The following is a 22,540-nucleotide window of genomic DNA, read 5'->3' on the forward strand; positions in this document are numbered from 1 at the left end:
AATATTGTCTACTCTGATCAGTTCCATCTGGTCATCGAGTGGGTGGAATTTGGTGAATCTTGATCCAAAAGGTCAGCAGCAGTAGGCAGGATTTGAAAAGGTTATTTTATGATAAAGCAAAAAAAAGAAAAAAAAAACACTGGAATACAAGAATCAGACAAAGCAGAGGTGTGAGATAAAAGTGGTACAGCTTGAATACTAAACTGGCAAACAGAGCTGTGAAACAGCAAACAGCAGAGGATCTGACAAAGACGGATAGAAAAACATGAAAGCGAAGCGCCGGACCAATGAGGAAAGGAACAGCAGGCATTAAAACATAAGAGCGGAGGGGAAGCCGGAACAGGGAAAACAGAGATTAATTAACTCATGAGACACAGGTTGAGACAACAAAAGTCTGGAAATGAACACGAGCTGATCAGAATTTCAAAATAAAGCGTGACTCTCTAAAGTAAATTGGACTCCAAAAAAACAGTTCAGTCATGGCACCAATCAAGTGATTGTAGATTATAACCAAATGCTCTACTCTTATTGTTTATTGAACTCTACAGTTTTGTTAACAAGCGAGACAACCCTCAGAACATTTTAAAAGAAAACTTCAAAACAAAATCTATACATTCAAGTCTAGAACAGTTCAAATTAAATGAACAATAAAAAAATGTCCATAAATAATGGTTTCAATGCACTCACAATCATTTTAATGAGAATCAATCTTATTTCACTGTGCAAGAATGTGTCATCCAACTTTTCAATTGGACCAGGAGTATGTTTGGATTGTTTGTGATGAAAATCTAAGACGAAAGGTTTGGATCTAAAACAGAGGAGTCAAACACTCCAGAGCTTGGCCTCTGTAGTCGGTCTGCTCATCAATCAGCTAGAGGCTTTTTTTTTTTGCCTTAAACAAACATTGTTCCGATAATGTGACTTACTATGGAAGGTCTTGATGCAGATCTGACCAACCATGGCAATGTGTTCTAGGACTGCAAGGTAACTAAAGCAACATCCCCGCTTATAGTTCCAACTCATGACCAAACTCCCCAAGATGATGCTTCTATTACAATCATTAATCACAGTGTGCCAGTTTCTCTGTCACTGACACGGCGAGCAACAAATTAATATGTCTGACATAAACAGCATGAGAACAAACGGTGATTGGCAAGGTATGGCAATGTGCCATGATTTCGGCTACAATCAACAGTATGGTATTTGTTATCAACAAAGCAGCACAATTCACGACCTCCAGAGGATCGTGCTCTATAAATAGCAAGGTTTGTGAAAGAAAACTTTACTTGAATGTTTACCCTGCTGGTAGAAAGCAGTTGGAGGAAAGATTCAAAGACTCAAGATACAAAGTATTTATTGTCAAAGCACAGTGTAGAAACGATTTATCCTGTACTGTGAAATTCCTACTTTGCTGTCCGCAGTGCATTAGCATATGTATTGAAAAGTAATAATGATAGTTTAAATTTTATTTTTAGAATGAACAGTGTTGGCAATGTAATAAGACATTTAGGTGCAGCTTGGTGTGGATTCTGTGGTGGTCGATGCTCTGCAGAGAAGGCAATGGGGTTCTGGTGATCCTCTGTGCAGTTTTCACCAATCCCTGCAGGCGTCTGCAATTCAGAGCAGTGGTGCTGTTGTATCGCACAGTGATGCAGCCGGTCAGGATGCACTCAACAATCCAGCTATAGAAGTTGCTGAGGATCTTAGGCAACATGCCAGACCTCCTCAGCCTCTTTGAGAAGTGCAGCCACTGTTGAGTCCTCTTGACCGTTTGTGTGGTGCTGATGAACTAGGTGAGATCCTCGCTTATGTGGACACCCTGGTATTTGAAGCTGCTCACACTCTCAACCTCTAGACCTTGGAGGAGCAGTGGCTGATGAGGTCCCCTCTCCTTCCTCATGTCCGCTATCATCTCCTTGGTCTTGTCCGTGTTGAAGGCAAGGTTGTTGTCCTCACACCAATTAACCAAAGCTGCCACATCCATCCTGTAGGCTGTTTCGTCTCTGCTGGTGATGCATCCAATCACTGCGGTGTCATCTGTGAATTTCAGGATGATTTTGTCCTCATGGGAGGCAACAGTATAGGTCCTAATACAGGGTTGGGCAAACTTTTTGCCGCACTGACTTTTAAAATTTGACAGACGGGCCGGGTCAGCACAAGAAACAATGCATATAAAAAAAATTTAAAAAAAACATTTGTTAACAGTACATTTGTCTGAGCATTGTCTGACATTTGCTTTGAAAATAAAACCAGCTTGGTTTTGAAGGGTCTAACATTTGCTTGCATTTCATGCACAAACCGGTTGTTCCCTTGCAGCGTCACGTCGAGCTCATTCATGTGTGTGAGTATGTTCACAGTAAAGGCTAAATCACAAAGACAATCTATGTCATTCAGCTCAGGAAAATTCTCAAATGTTCTCAAGTACCTCCAAAAATGAAATAATCTTCTGTTTGAGCTCCCATATTCATTGACCCAATCATTCAATCATTCACATCAAGTATGAATTCTGTACCAATCTTTGGCGGACCGGATTAAAAGGACCAACGGGCCGGATGTGGCCCGCTGGCCGTAGTTTGCCCACCCCCGGCCTAATACCTATCCTAAATGACTGAGGTCTGCCAGTCAGGAAGTCCAGGAGCCAGTCAAACAGGTTGGGGTGGAGGCCAAGGGGGGACATTTTGTGTGAAATGTGATTTCGCTATTTGCAGAAGCATTTCAATTTTGTGTTTTTTTTTAAAGCCCGGGAGGATACGGCTCAAAATTGCAAAATTTCAAAATCTTGTGCCTCAGATTCCACTAAACTTAAACTCAATCCAGATTCATGTTTACTTTTTGGAGTGTGGTCACTGAAGAAAAAGGTTGATTCATTTCAACCCTTGTGGATAAACAATTTATTACATTTGCAGGATTTTTCTGAAAATTGGGTACATTACAACAAGATAAGTCAGAAAAGAAAGACTGTCCCTTTGGTTTCCCAGAGCTGAATAATTTATGAAAGGTCTTTGGTTTGTAGACAGCTTAATGACCCCTGTGATTTGTTTCCTGATATTTGTGTACAGCTCCTTTTTCTTCGACTTTTACCCCCGTGGCGTTTCTTTCGGGTGATCTTTCCTTGCCAGAGACAACCTTTACTCTAATTGGGGTGAAAGGCTTCAATGAAATGTGTAATTTTAGAGCTGACTTTATGGAGAAGGTCACCGTGTGACTGACTGGCAGGTGTGGAAGGGAAAGAGCAGTTAAATAATTGAACAGCATTTCAGCCAAGCAGCTTTGGTGATTACCTCGGAGCATTTCTCTGTATGAAAAAGGGAGCTGTCTCAAAGAAAAACACACAAATGATCAGAGACAGCAACATCACTCACCATGACATTACATATCTTAGGACCCCTGAGCGGGATTAAGTCCGGTGTGTGCTTGTTATGGTATGTGCCGGGAAACCAGAGGAATTCAGAAAACAACAAAGTTCCACAGCTGCTGACCATAACTTGAGGGGTTTAAGCATAAAGACTCCATGATAAGACAATCAGAATTGGTGCATAATACTGATGATATTTCAGCAAAGACATGAAAAAGGGTTTGACGCAAATTTTTGGAATCTAGTTTAGAAAGCTTGATTGTGTCTCCTTATCAGTTTATTTTAGATTTCTTTGAATGTGACATTGTGTATTTTACAATTTCTCCTTCTTCTCCTTTCAGCTTTTCCACCCCTGAAGACCCCGAGTTCAGCAGGGGTCTGTCTATACAGCATATCAACCTTCTCCATCTCACCCTGTTCTCTATATCCTCCTCTCTCACGCCAACTATCTTCATATCCTCTCTCACCACATCCATAAGTCTTCTCTTTGGTCTTCCTCAATACCTCCTGCCTGGCAGCTCCAATTCCAGCATCCATCGACCAATATATTCACTACCCCTCCTCTGTACATGACCGAACCATCTCAGTTTGATTTCTCTGACCTTCTCTCCAAAACAACTAGCATGTGCTATTACTCTGATAGACTCATTCCTGATCCTATCCATTCTCATCACTCCCAAAAAGAACCTCAACATCTTCATCTCTGCAACCTCCAGCTCTGCCTCCTGTGTTTTTTCGTCATTGTAACTGTTTCTAGCAATACAGCATCACTGGTCTCACCCTGTCTTGTACACCTTTCCTTTCATTCTGGCCGATAGTCTTCTATCGCATAGTACCCCGGACACTTTTCTCCACCCATTCCAACCTGCTCGAACCCATCTCTTCACCTCTTTTCCAAACTCTCCGTTGCTCCAGACTGTTGACTCCAAGTATCTGAAAACCTCCAACTTCTTGACCTCCACTCCCTGTTGCCTCACCATGCCACACGGATTCCTCTCATCCAGTTTTGCTGCAACTAACCTTCATTCCTCTCCTTTCCAGCACATATTTCCACCTCTCTAGATTTTGCTCAACCTGTTTTCTGCTCTCACTTCTGATCACAATGTCATCTGCAAACATCATGGTCCGTGGAGATTCCTGTCTAACTTCATCTGTCAGCCTGTCTTTCACCACTGCAAACAGGAAGGGGCTCAGAGCTGATCCCTGATGGAGTCCCACCTCCACCTTGAACTCTGCCGTACACCACGCCACTGTCTCACAGTTAACATACATGTCCTGTACCAGTCTAACATACTCCTTGCCAGTCCGGACTTTCTCATACAATACCAGAGTTTCTCTCTTTGCACCCTCTCATAAGCTTTTTCTAGGTCTACAAAAATGAAATGCAGCTCCCTTTGGCCTTCTCTGCACTTCTCTATTAGCATTCTCAAAGTAAATATTGCGTCTGTAGTACTATTGTATATTTTACAATTTAATTCACTTTAATGTAACATCTGGTGGTTCATATATCGTTTCATCTTTATTTACTCTGACAATTATGAATCCTTTGATTTTCATTTATTCCTGTTGTCTTTTGTTTTATTTGTTTTTCCATCCTGTGTCTGGTATTTCCTCACTTATGAAAGCATTTCCTCTGGAGGGGTTTTAATTATCAGCATTGCTCTGGGTGTGTGTGTGTGTGTGTGTGTGTGTGTGTGTGTGTGTGTGTGTGTGTGTGTGTGTGTGTGTGTGTGTTTGTTTGTGTGGTTTTATCACACAATATATTTCATTTGGATAAAAATTGACATACAAATATCTATAGTTCATTGGTGTAATAAATCATTCTGCATGTTTAGAATTGCAACGTATATAAAATGAGCGAAGGTCAACTTAAATGTAATACTCAAATCATTTAATATAATTAGTTAAGTCATTCATTATTGGCATTTTTGGTATGAGTTATATCAATAATTAAGTTCCATTCCTGTTTTTTTTTCAAGTAATCATTTTTATTAAAGCTTTAAAATAAACACAGTACAGACCTCCTTTCTTTTTAGTATCTATTTCTATAGAATTGTGAAAAATTATAACAAAATAGTCACATTTCACAATTAAGGGGATCGTTGCATATCATCACATAATGCAACGTTTTAAAAATCAGCTGTAATAAGTCAATCAAGTGGCCTTTAAACAAGTTGCATAAAGCTTTGCGTCTCTTCCTTGCACACAAATTACCAGCAAGTTTTTATAGGAATCATGATGTGATCAGATCAATTTAACTGTTAATCTTTCTGGAAAATTTGAAGCATTTAACGTCTGTGTTGAGCTCAAGTTGGAAATGTATTTTCTTCTTTTCACCACTAGATGTCACCATCTCTCAGTCCAGTGGTCTAGTTTGAGCAGAGGTTTTGCTGGGAGGAAGGTGGGGGGGCCCACCCAAGGGAAGTGGGAGTGGAAGTGAAAGTTCTACGAAAGTTAACACCAGAATAATGAAAGACGGGTAAGTTGATAAAGAAATTAAGTTGAAATGAGGGAGTCCAAGCTAAAATATATAGTGGCATTTGTCTTTTTTTTCAATGTAACTGCCATATGATTAAAGAGCATTGGACAAAAAAAGAAAGTTTAAATTAATAAATAACAATCAGTGATTGAATGCATGGATTAGAATACAATAGAAAAGATAAAAAAACATATTTGGTATTTTTACTATTCTATTCCCCCACTATCTTTTCACACTTATTTATCAATCTGTCTATGCATTTCTTAAATCCATAGGTTCTATGTTGCTTGTTTTTTGTTGTTCATTACAAAGCCCATCTCTCTCTCTCTCTCTCTCTCTCTCTCTCTCTCTTCATATATATATATATATATATATATATATATATATATATATATATATATATATATGTATGTATGTATGTATATATATATGTATATGTATATATACATATATACATACATACATATATATTATTTATTTGATTTTCTTTCCTTAAATAGATCTTTTTTTTTTATCTCCTGCCAACAAGTGATATGTTTTTGGAGCTGTTGCGCCCCAATGAATCAAATCAAATTGACTGTTGAGATAAAGAGACTGTGTGTCTATATGTTTGTGTGGTGACTGTTATGGTGTTCAAATATTTCAGAAATCTTTAGCCTGACAGGAATGATGTGCTCCATCAGATTATTTGATCTAGGTGTTTGCTTGGCAACACCCTCCCGACCCCCCCACGCATGACAAAAAACAAATGCTCGCATTCCGCCTTCAGTTTGAGGGAGGAGGTGTCTGGACATGACTCACTTGAGAAGAGATAACAGGGAGGCACGGCTTTTAAACTTTTAAACGAGGTGCTGCTTGCCAACTTCAGAATACCTTAGCATTGGTTTTTCATTTCTTTGTGTATCTGTTTCGCATTTTTCATGTCTTACATCAGTGCGGGAGTGCCTGGGCCCCTCACTTAACACGATCACAAAACACAGCCCTTGACGTCCTCCTGCAGTTCTCTCATTGGAGTAAAATGTCACTGAAGAGTACAAACAAAGCCCCGCCAGTCCTTTGCTGTTGGGTTGCTACGTAACATTTTGTGGGATTTCTCAAGAAACTGGGTGGAGGCAGGCTGTCAGCATGTGTTTAGACGTAGTGGGGTGAACTCTTTGGAATTCAGCCCGGTGTACGTCTGTTCCTGAGTCAGACAGGCCACTATGTTGAGGCCAGTGGAATATAACCATGGCGATTAACCACACTCACTCACACCCATTGACAAGACGCTCAGAAAGAAGAAAAAAAGAAAAAAAATGGGCGAAAAAATTAAAACTAAATCCATCCAAAATCTCTTCCATGGATGACAGAAAGAGGGAATACCCTTTTCTTTTCCAGGCCCACCCAGAATGTTTCCACTGTTTGCAAAACACTTCATCTCTAAGTAGATGTGGTTGCTTTAGCCTCAGACTTTATAATCAGTTAAATGTTCAAAAAAGTTACTGTACAGTTCATGGAATGAAAACTGTCATATTATCAAGCTACTCTTCATTGCTAAATAACTGACGGGTTTGATTTTTCCTTCTCTTGACTCAAAAGTTTTCGGTGAAGGTCCAAATGGAGTAAGTCAAGGTGGATAGATTATACTGCTTAAAGTTCCTGCTGTGCCTTTCACCATAAGATACAGCGAGCTACCCTATCAATGAGGAATGCGGAGCAAAAAATCACATTTTTGTTGTTCTTTTTTTATTGTGGAGGAAGGGTTGGGCCTACATAAAATATAATCCCTACTCGCCATTTCTTCCAGGGATTTGCAAATACGTCACATCAACGTAATTGTCTGAATTCAAGGCCCACTTGACGTTTTCCAGACCTTGTTATTGGAATGATTGCTTCACCTCTACAGCACCCTAGCATTCGCCCTCTTCCTGCCATTTTTTAATAAAACATCAACAACTTCTCCCATATCTCAACCCTCAGGCACAACGTAGCGCATTTCATCTTTCCCCTCATGCAGTCGTTACATCACATTGCACTACATTACAGTCATATGGCAGACGCTTTTAACCAAAATGACTTACAAGAATTGCAATTCAGTCACCGAAGATCCGAAGTACCAGTAGTCAGAAGTGCCCACTCAACCAAATAGCCATCTCAGAACCATATACATGCATACACTCTTTTTTTTTTTATTTTAACAGTCACAGAGGGTTAGAGTTTGTGATTTTCCAAAACACCAATGCTGAAGAACATGTGTTGTAAAACATGTGTTACACTGCACATAACCCTGCAATTGGCTTATCTGTCACAGCACTAGCTATTCCGTAAGATATCATGGGATGCCTTCACTGTTTGCATCTCCTCCCATCCTCTGCACTGTCTCTGACACCTCGTCCATCAGAACTGTGTCTCCTCTTCTCGGGGGGGGGGGGGGGGGGGGGGGGGCAAGTCTCGCCTCTGCTTACATTGAACATATTGCAGGTAATTTGTCCTCATTTTGAGCACTCGTAAAAAAACCTGCCGCTTCGCTACTGTCCCTGAAACATTTGTCAACTAACTGTTGAGCCCTGGTGTCATTAGACTGTGTGCAGTTCCTTTCGCCTCTCAGTTCATCACCAAGAGCCTGTTGCCAGCCCTTTTGGGCCAGAGCACGAGCCTACAGTGGCTACCTCCACACGGACGCATTCTCCCACATTCCATTCAGCCCTTACTGGCGGATCCTTATCTCTGTTTCATTCCCAAGTCTAAAAATCTACATCTCGCCTTTTCTCGCAACTTCTTCATTCCCGAGTCCGGAGTTCTACATCTCTCCTTTCCCCACAAGTTCTTGTGACCCCAGACACAACCTGAACCCAGCACAGTCCTCCATGTGTGTCCTTCTAAATAAACCGCTTAAAATGTCTTTCCATCTCAGCGTTCTTGCATTTGGGTCAGGTACTCTCAAAAAATCATGACACAAATTGGATAACCATGGCTGATTAATTTCCGGAGTAAATAAAAAAAATTCTAGTTAGACTCATGACTAGACAGCGCAGGTTTGAGACAGCATACAACGCAGATCTGACACTGTCATAACATTTCATCTGCCAATTCAAACATCCTTCTTAGGGAGAAGGTGAAATTCAATTGTCACAGGAGCATTACACAGTAGAAAGTGTGCTAATAGTAATAATAGATAAGAACATGCAAATAGAGGATATGAATAGAAATGGCCAAGACTATGTACAATCTAAAATATATGAAAAGAAAAATGTCTTGTGACTGGTTATAGAAATAACAGTTATACAGGAGGGGATTTGGGTTGTAAAAATGAAATGATAATGAGCAGGGTGTCCTGGAGAATGTAAAATTATTGCACGGATAAGAGTGGTACATAAAGATGGAGGCCGGGGTAAATAAGGGTGGCGGTTGTCCAAACAAAAGTTTATGTTCCACTCTCACTCAACCATATTGCTTCCCAACTCACAAGCGCAATTAATAAAAATAAATGTGTAAAAACTGGATGCATGCCTCATCATCTAGTACTCCTTCTCCAAACCCCATTGTTCTCCCAGCTGTTTCCTCCACCTGGTGCTTTGTGTTTCATCCCCCCCCTGTATTTTTCACCAACATATTTGCTGCATACCTCCGTCTCTCTGGGCCTCAGTATTATGATCCTGGCCAAAGATGAACGATAAACATCATGTTTCCGTCAGGGGTGCCCTCTGCCTACTCGACTACTATTTCTGTTATTCTGGTTCTTTGGGAAGGACATGGCTCCCCACCCTGCTGTGCTTGATGTGGTTTTTAGTCGTTTGCGTCGGGCGAGTTGAATTACAGCCTTTATGTTTTTGATCTATATGACAATAAAGCGACGCACAGGCCAGTGCCTTTATTATCATAAAGCTCATAAAGCAACAGCACGTTGCTTTATGAGCATGCCACTGCAAACTTTAATCTCAACTTCAAAGTCTGAACTTTCAAATTTAAACACAGAAGTCTTGGATGTTTTTAAAAGAATATTTGACCATGAGTCCGATTGTCAGGCTGTAAAATATAAAGTCAACGTATGATGTGACTCACCACCTTGCAGTCATTTTGACAAAAAGTAACTTTACGTTTACAATCGTTTTTTTTTTTTTTCTTTGTTCTCAAAGCCATGTATCTCACCTTTGCTTTAACTGAACATGTTGCAAGTCATTTGTCCTGATGAGCATCTCCCAGCTTTTATTTTGAAGGAGGTTCACTTCCCTTATCACTCGGGCAGTATGACGTTCAACTCGGCTGTAAGAGGATAAATACCGAGAGGACCGCAGCTTACCGGCAAACATTGCAACGGCGGTTCGCATCTCATCTCCGTCCGTTGGAGTCTGTGGAGTAGCGGGGGATCGGAGTCTTCCTCCGTCAACAGATGGTCATGGAAGTTTTGCGGGGAAGCCAAAGTGGACGTTTTGTCGGATCTCTGCTTCTTCTTTTTTATCTCTTTGTCCTGAAGACTGCAGGTCTGTGAGAAAACACCGCCTGGTTTCAGGAGATAGTGTTTATCACATGGGGAGTGTCGACCTGGCAGCTCTTCCTTAACGCATGAGAATAGAAAAATAAATGAATTTTAAAGAATTGGTAAAAATTATTTTTCTTGAGCGGGATATGCTGTAATTTTTTTAAATTTTTTTTTTAATTTTTTTATTTGCCTTTACAATTACTTAGGGCAATAGCAGGAGAATGAATGGTACACTCTGGGGAATAACTTTTTTCTAAGATTAGATTTATTTTGTTTTAATTTCTTGTTAAAACTGTAGATTATGTGTGCGTCAATCTTCCCGTTTTAAACCCACTAGGAGTTATAGTCTCACTTTGCATGTTTTTCCCCTTTTATTCACAAATCTGAGATTTAGTATTTCCTTAATTCCAGTACAAAGTTTTTTTTTTAATAAATAAAATAAAACATATTAAAGACTTATACTATAGATTAAACCATATATAATCAATTTGTTTGTTTTATGAAAAATCAAGAAAAATATACATATTTAATAACCAAAGAAGAATTTTTGACTGTTTAAATTCACTTAGATATCTTTGCTTGAGCTCATATGTGAGGTTATCTCCCTTTTTTAAATTCCAGTCTGGGTTTTTATCTCACTTTTGAAGATAGTATGCGTGAGAGAGGAGGATAGAGAATAGGGTCAAACGTAGGAGGTTGATTCGCTGTGGCAACCCCAGAGGGGAGTAGCTGAAAGGAAAAGAAGTTGAAGTCTTAACTTCCACATCCTTTTACTTACATACAGTATCTTAGTCTTACTCATGATTGAATCCAGTACAACCAACAAAGTTTTCAACCAAAAAAAAAACTTATAGTATGCTATACATTCAACAATAAATATCACTCTTCCTTTGACAAAATCTTGGTTTTCCTTTTGTTGCGCATACAGTTTTATCATATGTTAAGTTCCTTTAAAAAAAACCCTTGGGTCATGTTTGTTTTCCTTTTTGCTACCTACATGAGTTTTACTTATTTAATTCCAGGACAGACATAATTAAAAAAAAAAATCAAATGTGTAAATTACTAAATACTAGAAATTAAACAGTGAACATCTCTCTTTCCCAATTTTTAGATGTAAAATCTAAGAAAGAAAGAGAAAATAATATAATACATCTATATATTGAGATAAGGTGTTTTACTTTGGACTGAAGTAAATCAATATGGACTTGATACTGTAAAGTTTAGTTACTTTTTCCTGTTTTCTCATTTCTCATCCTGGTAGTCTGCAATAACTCACATAGTTATATCTCTTAAGTAGTCTATCGAAGTATATTGCTCAGTATGGCTTTTTGGCTCTTTTTCTCTTCTCTAGCCAACTGTCCAAGACCTGATGGAGGGGAAAATACAGTCTTAACCACAGAATCGCTTCTTTTGAATTCTTTTCCGGATGGTGTGCGTGTCACGTTTGAGTGCGCTAATGGGTATGAGGTGGAAAGTGGCACTGGGGACACAATCTGCGTCGATTCGCAATGGACTCAACCCAGTCTCATCTGCAAAAGTAAGATTTATCGATTCATTTATTTATTTGGGGGGGACAAATCCGAAACCTCTGTACTGCTTGTGCAAAATTACAGGATATATTTATTTGCTTTTTATCACAGAAAAGGACTGTGGCATCCCTAAACCCAAACCCCACATGAATTTTAATATTACCGAGGGTACCTTGTTCGGCGCTATCATGACAGTGTTTTGTGATAAAGGGTGAGTGTACATGGAAAATCTGTAAAAATAACCCTCACAGCCCAAAGACTTAGCTCACTAGTCTATGACTGGTGACAATGTTTTCTACAGAAGCTGTATCTGTCACTTGGACTAACTGGTAAATAGATTTGTGTGTTACCTTATCTTTGTTGACATTTTAAAGGGATCAATGGTTTTGCCTGATCTTCCCTCTACATGTTTGTTACCAGCTCCCGTTGCTGTTTGACATGAGATGGGGATGTAAATGAATTGTCTATTTCCATCTTGGAGGGTAGTGTTAGTCATTTTAGGTTTCTTTCCGTAAGATAGGCCTATGGTTTCAGTGATTAGAAGCATACTTGCTCAAATAATTTAGTGTTAAGTGCTATGGAAATAGTCACTGGAAATATTGAGTGTCAACTTTGTTTTGTTTTTTTCGATTTTATTGTGGCAACAAATTGTGCTTTATTTTACCCTGCATTTTTTCAACAGATACCGGGTCACTGGGACCATTTACAAACAGTGCTACGCCTCAGGATGGAGTGGAAAAGCCAAGTGTGACAGTATGTTTTTCTAATTTCAGATTTTATTGAACTTCTAAACTCGAGTTTGACTGCCAATGCTAGAAAACAAGTTATCTTTCAGTCTAGGCTTTTTCCTTCTATTACTTTACAACACTGACACAAGAACATCCAAGTTTCCACTTGTGCCCAAATGTTTGTGTGAACACGTGTCCACATGCAATGACACATGTCACAATAAAGGTGTTCTAAAGCCTCTTAAAATGATCCAAAGCCATTTGAAAACAGAGAAAATTCACAACATGTTTGTGGAGGTTCTCAGCCATCCAGGTCATGGTGAATTCTCGTTGAAATTTTGGACTTGCATGTCTTCACTTGAAGATGTTTTACCCCTCAACCGAGAGGCTTCTTCAGTTCTAATGACTGTAACTGCCCACAGGTCATTTGAAATGAAGAATCCTCTCAGTTGAGGGGTAAAACATCTTCAAGTGAAGAAATTCCAGTCTAGCTGCCACGACAAGAAGATTTCGATAAGAAAATTCACAAATTCTTACAAATCCACTTGAAAAATTTCCAAAATCTTTACAACAATATATCATATTCAGATCAAAGTATTCAAGATCTATGTTGGGTAAGTTATAAATTTGAAATGGTAGAAATTTTTTTCCATTTTCTTTGTTTGTTTGAACACATCTTAAATATGGCATATCTTTAATTTGAGAAATCCGAGAAGAATTTCAAAATAGAGAAATCCGAATCCAAATAGAGCTAAGATCATTTTGAGGTACTACTAGCAAATTTTCTCCTTTGAGTCTCATCATATATATTTTTTTTAAATTAACAGTTTTGCATCTTGCTGAGATTTTTCCCTCACCTTTATGTTCACTCTCCACAGTTATTAAATGTCACAAACCTGCTGAAGTGGCCAATGGCAAGAGGCCCTGGGATTCTCAAGATGGTCCGAATTACGGAGATACCGTCACATACGTTTGCAATGAAGGACACACCCTAGTTGGGGATCATAGCATTGTGTGCAATGAAAAGGGTGAATATGACGGTGCACCTCCCGTTTGTGTAGGTAAGTGGGTGTGTCTTACTTTGTCTGAGGTGTGCAGAACTTAATCCAGATAAATTTGTTCACGCAGGGAATGTGCAGGTGATTTTGCCCTCAATTTAGGAGAAACATGGCCCATATTTCAGCTCTCTTAACTGAAAATGCACCCCTTAGATTGAAAGCTCTTAACACAGGCAGAGGTATGAATTCCTTCTCTTGACACTATAAGCTACAGCCATCCAACAGTTGAGATGAGTTCCAGATGTGAGAGCCTTGCAGATCTGTACAACAGGGAAGTTTCCACACTTAATACCTGTCCTGAGTGATCTCAGAGGCTCTGCAAGCTCAGTTGTTTGGCTCTTGTCTAGGAATTTGCACAAAAACATAAGAGGTAGATTTAGGACAGAACACGAAGAACGTGGCTGTCCCATAAAAACGTCCCATCTGTACGGAAACCTAGAAACACAGGAAGGATCACAAGCCTGTCCACAGCTAGGAATCCCCAGTGAAGTTATTGCTTAAACAGACACTGGTGTGTCACCCGGGAACGAACTCTTATTCGAAAATGATTGATCACGTTTACCTCTCATCCACTGGCTCTGACTGTAGCAATTACACAAGCTTTGCATCATTGGTCACATCATTTGTTTACGGACTGTTGCCAAACGCTTAACAGCTTAACAGTATGTCTAATAAAGAGGGTTCATTGGTTGCAATTCTTCGGAATAGGATTAGTGCCTAATTCCTCCTCTTCCTCTTCTTCTTCTTTTTCTTTTATGTGGCGTGGTTTTACAGCGATTGACATAGAGTTGCCAAACGGTTATATGTGAAAAATGTATTTGAGAACCTTGCTTTTCTTTTTAGAACTCAAACCGAAATGTTTGAATTCTGACTTTGAAGTCAGTGGAATTAACAGTTGCAATTCAGAGATTAAAATCAGAATCCCCAAATCTCCTTCTCCTCCCCCGACCCCCCCAGCCCCGTCAGGGAAAAAAAAAAAAGCTTATTGGATTAATTGCTCAAAATATTTTAATTGTACAATTTTGAGTTTGTCCTTTTAATCTCAATTCTCAGCTGATGAAAATGGTTTATTCAAAGTCAGAAAAACTTGGGGGGAAAAGAAACGACAAGTTCGGGGTCCAGACAAAACCGGCATCAGTTATAAAACTGTTTCCTCTAAAACTTTAAAACCAAGGGTTTGGGATGTAGTCCAGAGATTGAACTCAGACAGCTATAGCTTCTTAAGGACCCCCAAAAAGGAAGAGGAAGTCATTCTAAAGTCCGGAATCTGCAATTTTAGGAAAAATATTGAAAGGTCTGAATCAGGGTTTAATTATATGGTCAATCACAGACCTCTGAATTTAGTTTTGTTTGTTTTTTTTTCCTTTGTGTGCTGATTATAAATTGAGATTGACAGTCTATCAGTAAATTAAGCTAGATTTGGGATTCTGGCTCTTAAATCTGTCTCTGGCACTAATCCTGTTCCATAAAGTTCTCCTTTATCCCACACTTGAGTGCATGGCATGGCAGAGGCTATTTTGTGAAATAAGTGTTTCCTGCCCGTTCCATGTGCCTGCTGCTCCACCTCTCACCAACATGACATTTACATTCATGTCCAGAAGATAGTTGATTATCTGATCAACCAGTATTCACTTTCCTGCCCATTGAAATATCTATCTTTGTATTTGTAGGTGCGACAACAGAAGGTAGCATTTACATAGAAACAACTCCATCTCCTGCAGCAAGAGGTATATTTCATTTTGAAGTAACAATTCAAATTCATTGTAACAGAAGAGGGACTTACTGGTATTAATATCAAAATGAAAAAAAATCTGATACAATTTCCTCCTTAAAAAGTACTTGGAAAAATATGTCAAAACTCATTTTTTTCATGTTACAGAAATATCTACCACAACAGATCCATCAGTCACACCCACAGCTCACAGAGATAACACATTCACCAGCACACCAGCAGCTGTCACAACTTCAGTACAAGGTACTAAATCAGAAAGTGAAAGACCCAGTCAGCATGACCGTAGTTTGAAAACCTTTCAGGCATGACACCTTGGGGCATGAATGGTTTGTGTGTCCGCTGCATGCCTGTCAGAATGTCTTTTCATAAATCTCTTTGTTACAGTTCAGGGAAAACTGAAATATTTTTCTCTGATCATTCTCTCCCAAGACGGTGGAGATAAATTAACTGCTGCAGATAGAACTACTGCAACCAGTCTCATTTCAAGCACTGTGTCTACATTCAAAGATGCAGAAAGACGTCCAGATGAGGGTATTAAACCGATTTTTCTGTTTATTTATTTTTTTGTCGAGCCATAACAAGCATACTTTATCAGATATTTCACACTTTAATGTTTTAAGCAGCAAATCCAGGGAACTCCCACATACAGAGAATGAGCTCCTAAGAATCTGTGTTTGTTTCTTGAAGATATTTCTCAACTTATCAGCTTTTAGTTTATACATGAAAATAGAGGCCTTTAAATGATGATACTCATCCTCTTAACAATTAGAGATTGCTCAGTTCAAGTTAATGTAAATATATTTATGTAAAATGAAGTGGACTGTATTCCTCTGTCATTGTTTTTTTTAATTTTTTTCATCTTCATTTTCATACTGATTTCCATGCGATCAAAAAAAAAACAGCTTGTCTTGGTCATTTACAAATATAAAATCCTGTCAGTGATCACATTTAGTTGAGAAAATAGATGTAAACTGACTTTTTTTTGTTAGAGTGCGATGTTTTCTGTTGTTGGTCAGAACATTTGCATCTTGTTGACCGTGTTTTCTGTTTTGCAGCCTCGAATAACACTTTTACAAGATCAAATGCAGATGGTGAGTTATTAATCCTATGAAAAAAAAAATACACATTGATAAATTTTGAACTGCATCTGACATTGCTCTTGTCTTACAGAATATTTGCCAGCAATTATCAGCTTGCTGGCCATATCACTTGGTAAAGACTGACTCTTTCCCTTTTAATTCACACTTCAACAAAAGGTTTCATTGGTAGTTCAATGAAAAATTGGAAGGTAGTATTTTCATTTTTTTATATACATTTTATTTTATTTTATAGTGGGGTCTGGAGCTGGTTATGTGATATACAGATCTCTTCTGAGAAGAAAGGGGTAAGATTCATGTTTTTTTTTGCCCATCTTCTTCATGCATGGCTTGTATAGTAGTTACTGTGTTTCTGAAGCTTTTTCTCTGTGCTTTAAGGCTTTATAGGCTACAGTATGTGTTCAATCAGAGCACAATGCACGGCACGGCGCAGGTAAATATTAGCATTATAACAGCTAAAGAACACTGCATGCATTTGTGTTACACGGTCACCTTTGGCAGTTTGTTCTCCAGCAGTCCCACAGTTTGTCCTTTGCTTATTAAGCTTTGCCTTATTCGAGGTCATAAACTTGAGGTATTTTGTTTTCTTTGACATGAGGAATTAAGGAAGTAGAGAGGAAAACCATCAGTAAAAAGAAAAGACCTTTTGGCACGGAATGAATTTGATAATAATTTACAACCAATTGTGAGAATTTTTGCTATTCAAAACAATGCAGGGTTATGCCTGCTGTTGGAGGTCAGTGTAAAATGCGTTGAATCAATTGTTCAAAAATTACAATGTCTAACATGAACTTATACATGAAGAATGTAACAAAAAAAAAATAATGTAAAACTAATAACATATTAATACAAGTTTAACTTGCTGACACTTTGCTGACCCAAATCCCTCATTTGATGACACTGTAGCTCATATGACACCAGAGAGGACCTGAAGCCGGAGTTATTACAGTTCCAAAATCTTTAGATTGCCTGCCTCAATAAGGTACCTGTCGATTCCTCCACCTTTACTGTCACTGTAACTATGACTAGAAATCCAACAAAATACTTATTTCTTATTCCTTTTACAAAGCAAAAAAGGGTTATTCACCAGGTGGTTGTGGCCATGTAATATAGTGCTTTACCATGTATGATTAACAGCTAATATTCCACCACTATGCTTGATAGTAAGCAAGAGCTGAATAATAATTAAAGCACTGTTTGAAAGTGATAGTGTCAGTGCTAAACGTGAAGCCAGCAAAAGATTTAATTTTTAATTTTAATCGCTTTCAGATCTTCACCATGTGAATGGAACCAAGCCTAAACTCTTTTAATTTGTATCGCTGCTCTCCAGCTGGAACCGAGCCCGTGTGTTAAAGAGCATCTGTCACCCTGGAAGGACGGGCCAACAAAGTGGAGCAGCACCTCTTTGGACGGACAGAGGAAAACAGAGCTCACTTATTGCACTTCAAACTGCAGAATCAAATGTCTGCTGAATAACTGTAGTCTTTCAGATGAGCAGTGATCCAAGCACTTTCCCACGCACTTTTGTTTTTCTGATAATTTTCCTATGGATTGGTTAATTTTTAAAACCGCTAATGTATTTGTTTTTTCTATTTGTTATTTATGTTAAAGACTGGAATAAATGCATTGTCTCAATGTATTTAGGCCATATGTTTTAGTCCTTCAAGTGGTGTTTTGTTACTCGAGAAAAACACGGAAAAGGCGGGAATGAAGAGGCGCACAGTGTGGTTAATTCAATTTGCAGACTGCAGTGGTGGTTGATGAATGTACAATCAACAGCATTCTTCGTCTTAGGACCTTCTTTGCGTCATTGTCTTTTGTTCTGAAGCCCTTCTTTGTTGTGCGAGCCGTGCTCAATAATGGGGACTTTCAGAAGTAAAGACCTGCTACCAACGAATCACATAACTCAGCGAAGAAAAGTTTGGAAGAAAGGGATTAAACATTTTAATCCGAATTGTGTAACTGCAAAAAAAATATACCCATAAGCCATTTGTTAATATGGACATTATACAGCAGGGCCAAAGTTGCAATCCCTACTGAAAGATGTCTTGAGATATGACAGAGCAATAAATGTTAAAGCACATACACTTTTGGGTTGTACGGCAGTTGTTGAATGAATACATTCATGGTCATTGCCGCAGGGCGCACTCTTAAATTTACTCTGGTGGGAGTGTGGAGTAGAGAACAGAGAAAATCCCCACAATAAAACAGACGCCCATTGTGCCCTCCTCTGCTGGTGTGTCAGAGGCCCTAACTGCCGGTCATGGATCAAATGTTGAGGTTTTGTGTGTGCATTTTTTTAAACTTGTTCCTTTCAGTCAATCTTTTGTTGTTTATGGATTCATTCCACATTTGTGATAAAAAACACAACAGGACACCGGTTGTTTTTCCCACACTTTTGGTTAAATTATATCAGTTCAGGTGGAAAATAAGGCAAAAAGAAGGAAATGTAGCCACATTGTCAGTCATTTATCTTAGTTAAAAAAGGATCTTTACCCACAGTGATATTTGACCTCAGCTTCCACCCTCCTCTCCACTCCTCAAAACCACATGAAAAATCAATGACCTGCATTACCATAAAATTAACCCTGAAAAAAAAGAAATATCCAATCCAAAGATGACATGTGAGTTTAGTATAGGGGTTTTGGAACTTTGTGATAAATACTTGATACTTGTGACTTGAATTCTAATCCAGTATCAATCAATAGTACGATAAGTTTGTGAAATTCAGTTCTTTTGTAAGCAATCCTCTTTTGGACCACCAAGGAGGAAATGAGTGACAAACCTGACTGACAGTAGGAAGCCTGTGGTCTGTCCTGCAGGATGCGTGTGCCTTATTTTCCATCCTTGTGTTCATAGATATGAAGAAATCCTTCCCACAGTCAATGTTTTTTTTTTTAATGGAATGTGGATTTCTGAAATGTAAACAATGAAAAGTTTCCCAAAATGGTTTCAATATCCATCAGTGTTGCACAACCTTGTTTTTATTAAATCCTCAGATTATAAATTCACATAATAATAATTGTTGAGGTAATTAATCGCATTGTGGCAGTTGCAATATGTTCAGCACAACCTTTTGAGCTTTCCTGTCAGTGAAGGACAGGAAACATAATGTGCATCCTCTTTTGCAGAATGGGAAATCTGTTTTAGCTTCGATAACAGATCTGAAGTAATGTGGAGATGATAGTTATAAATGTATTCCTTTTCCAAAAAGAATGTAGATATGTAAGCATTATATGCTCACATGAAAGAATCATCACACCTGGGGATGAGTTAAAAAAAAATGAAAAAATAAAATTGTATTAATGTCTTTTTCACCAAAAAAGTGTTAACTTATTAACAGAAACATGACCATAGCTTTCTGTCTGTTTTGTTTATTTCTTTTCAGCTTTTTCAATTATCTTGTGCATGAAAAACTAAATAGAATAAAATTTTTAATGGGATATGACTAAAGCGGCATGAGACATTATGCGTGACACAGTGGTTCAAAGTCTGAGATGTTGTTTGTTGGCAATTATCACCAGACTGTGAATCCCACATATGCTTTTGTTTTTGTTTAACTTTGTTTAATCCAGATTATATCAAAAATTTGGGTTGGACAAAAACACCTGAGGTTTTGCTTGGCACATGATTTCATATTTCATTATTTAAGTTAGCTGAACAGAAAACAGGAGAGCAAAACAATGGGTCCTGCCCTTTTTTCTCATGTTCTTCTTGGCTGCACCATCACAATGCGGGTTATAGACACCTGCAGTACATTATTACCATGGTAACACTTAAGAATCCATCAGTGTTCCATGGGCTAAATTACTCCACCCTACGATTTCTCAATATTGGGGATGAGTAAACTTTTCCCTTTTTGCCTGAAGTATTCTTTTGACTAAATTCACTCTGAATAGTGTGTTTTGCATAGTGTATGTTATTACAGTTCTGTGACAGGCTATTATATATTTACAATATCCGCACACATGCAGTTTAGTAACTGAAGGATAAAATGTGAATCTGTTGGATAAATATACATTTATTATGGCTTGCTACATCATGATTCCCCTATTTTGAAAAGTTTTAAATTTAACGTTACATGGACCATCTGGTGCCCATAAGCTGGTCGGTGTCATAGCAAAGAAATTAAATTTTCCATCTATAACCATGTGAGGCCCAGCATTTCGTGCATCCTTCTCCAGGTGTCTAGTCCAGCCTGAATAGAGGAGGACATCTCATTTCAGTGAGTGGCTGGAGATATACAAAACAGATACATAAATGGAAACCCATCACACACACAAACGCGTATGTTTCTGCATTGTAATGCCAACCTGGCAACGACCACAACGTAACTATTGGCTTTTGGTCATGATTCATGCATGCTGACTGCATCACTGATGTGGCTTCAGATTATGCGGTTGGAGTGGCAATGGTATTACGAACTTTTATGTGGGGGTGAAAAAAAAGATGAATGATTTTCTCTCTGACTCGTCCTAAAGTTCTTCTCACAAATTAACCGGACGGATGTATTTATATACGAGATTAACAGGGGTCAAATGGTTCCCACTGAAGCAGCTGCGTTTGGCCAGAAACAGATGTTATGTTTAAAGCCTGGCATCATTGTGTAAGTGTTTCACTGTTTACATGCTCTTAATGGCACATCTTTAAGTAAAAATATGAATTACTAGCTTGACCCAAATGATCCGCTTTCAATTTCACCCCATAATTCATAGCCTCTCAAAAACTAAAGCAGTTTTATCAAACACCTCCAAATATATGAAGGCTCTGATTTCTTTTTTTTTATAAAAGATAATATCAAGTTAGTTAGTATAGATTTTATGGCTTTTGGCATCTATTAATTTATTTTATAACCACCCTCAAGTCCTGAATCTAAATTTGGACCATATGGAGTGAAGATTCTGGGACGAAAGACATAAATCAAAAAAGGTTTTATGCACCAAAAATTTTATGATATTTCCTTTTTTTTTTTGGAGTAAATTTTCCTGAGTTTTAGTCTAAATGAGGGGAGAAGCTCTTCAGTTCTTTCAGTGACGGGAGTAAAAAGTTATATTAATTTTGGGTTTGTTTTACAGGAATAAAGTTTCACCTCAAGGTTGACCGCTGTAAGTCAATTTATATTTATGAACACATATACCTTCATGTCCTCTGGCACTCTATCCATAAATCTACTCTTCCATCTTCTTCTCCTCTCGACCTCCTGTCTAGCACTTCCAACCCATACATCCTTCTACCAATATACTTCCGATCCATCCACAGAACATGTCCAAATCATCTTAGTCTGACTTTCTTAGACCCTCTGATTGACTCATTCCTAATCTTATCACTCCTTGTCACTCCCAAATAGAGCCTCAACATCTTCAGCTCTGCTTTCTCCAGCTCTATTTCCTGTCTTTTCAGGAGGACCACTGTATGTTCCTGTATTCCTCATGAAGCACTGCATATGTTCACATCTCCTTAGGTCATACAAGTTTGGTCTTATCTTTCCAACTCACTGGTCACGCCCAGAAGACAGTGGGTGAGAGGGCTCTCTGAGTCAAATCTCGGGCGAGTGGAATCAGAGGTGGATTAAGTCACTCTTAGTGCGTCACTCTACATACACTCACAGACGGTTAAAGGATGTACGGGGAGTTTACAACCGCACGTTTGATTATGATGCTGAATTGGGTTCGGCACCTGCACTACGTAGTAATTAAAGTGAGGTCATGCTGTCAGGGACTTCCCACTATCTTCATGTTTGAGCCATTTATTAGGGCTTGACTTCTGAAACTCTTCAAGCTGAGAGGTGGTTGGTCACCAGACAGCAGGGGGTCATTACAAAGCTGAGGTGAATAATACCACTTGTTGGCACGGCATTATTATCTCATGAAAAATAACAAAACCCTCCCGTAAGGTTTGAGCAGCTATTGTAGGTCGATGCTGCTGGGGGAAGCCGTTATAGGATCGTCAAATAATGCTGTCTGTGAGTGCTCATTATGAAGCCATTTATTTTCCTTTATATTTATGACTAAAGAAAATCAGTCTGCATTAAAAAAAAAGTACAAGGAGCTTTGCATTATATGGTCAGCAACCAGCATGATGTTTTTCAAAGGGCTCTGACTCA

At 38.6% G+C, this 22,540-nt stretch overlaps 1 protein-coding gene and 1 long non-coding RNA gene across 11 annotated transcripts; one reads left to right on the forward strand and one right to left on the reverse strand.

Annotated features, from left to right (window-relative positions):
- Window positions 1-549: 549 nt before the first annotated feature.
- On the reverse strand, window positions 550-10,146 carry LOC147232832 (uncharacterized). 2 transcript variants are annotated; one of them, XR_015106405.1, is made up of 2 exons: window positions 10,114-10,146; window positions 550-2,037 (listed from the first exon to the last, which is right to left on the reverse strand). It is a non-coding gene; the product is annotated as an uncharacterized LOC147232832 (long non-coding RNA). The 2 variants fall into 2 exon arrangements; XR_015106406.1 differs by having other exon boundaries at window positions 9,963-10,123.
- LOC147232833 (complement decay-accelerating factor) lies at window positions 10,123-21,477 on the forward strand. 9 transcript variants are annotated; one of them, XR_015106402.1, is made up of 14 exons: window positions 10,123-10,294; window positions 11,645-11,830; window positions 11,934-12,033; window positions 12,505-12,575; window positions 13,429-13,611; window positions 15,279-15,335; window positions 15,488-15,583; window positions 15,770-15,871; window positions 16,396-16,431; window positions 16,511-16,552; window positions 16,673-16,724; window positions 16,816-16,870; window positions 17,344-17,419; window positions 17,768-17,826. XR_015106402.1 is itself a non-coding variant. In XM_086149943.1 (13 exons), the coding sequence occupies exons 1-13, from the start codon at window positions 10,204-10,206 to the stop codon at window positions 17,936-17,938; spliced, it is 1,242 nt and encodes a 413-aa protein (XP_086006069.1). In that variant the 5' UTR covers window positions 10,123-10,203; the 3' UTR covers window positions 17,939-21,477. The 9 variants fall into 9 exon arrangements, 7 of the variants coding, with proteins under 7 accessions (XP_086006069.1, XP_086006074.1, XP_086006071.1 ...); XR_015106403.1 differs by lacking the exon at window positions 17,768-17,826 and adding an exon at window positions 17,707-17,747; XM_086149943.1 differs by lacking the exon at window positions 17,344-17,419 and having other exon boundaries at window positions 17,768-21,477.
- Window positions 21,478-22,540: the final 1,063 nt, after the last annotated feature.

The sequence above is a fragment of the Fistularia commersonii genome, chromosome 7 (genome assembly GCF_037954325.1).
Source record: "Fistularia commersonii isolate RoL2024-O1a breed Wild chromosome 7, RoL_Fcom_v1.0, whole genome shotgun sequence".
NCBI lineage: Eukaryota > Metazoa > Chordata > Actinopteri > Syngnathiformes > Fistulariidae > Fistularia > Fistularia commersonii.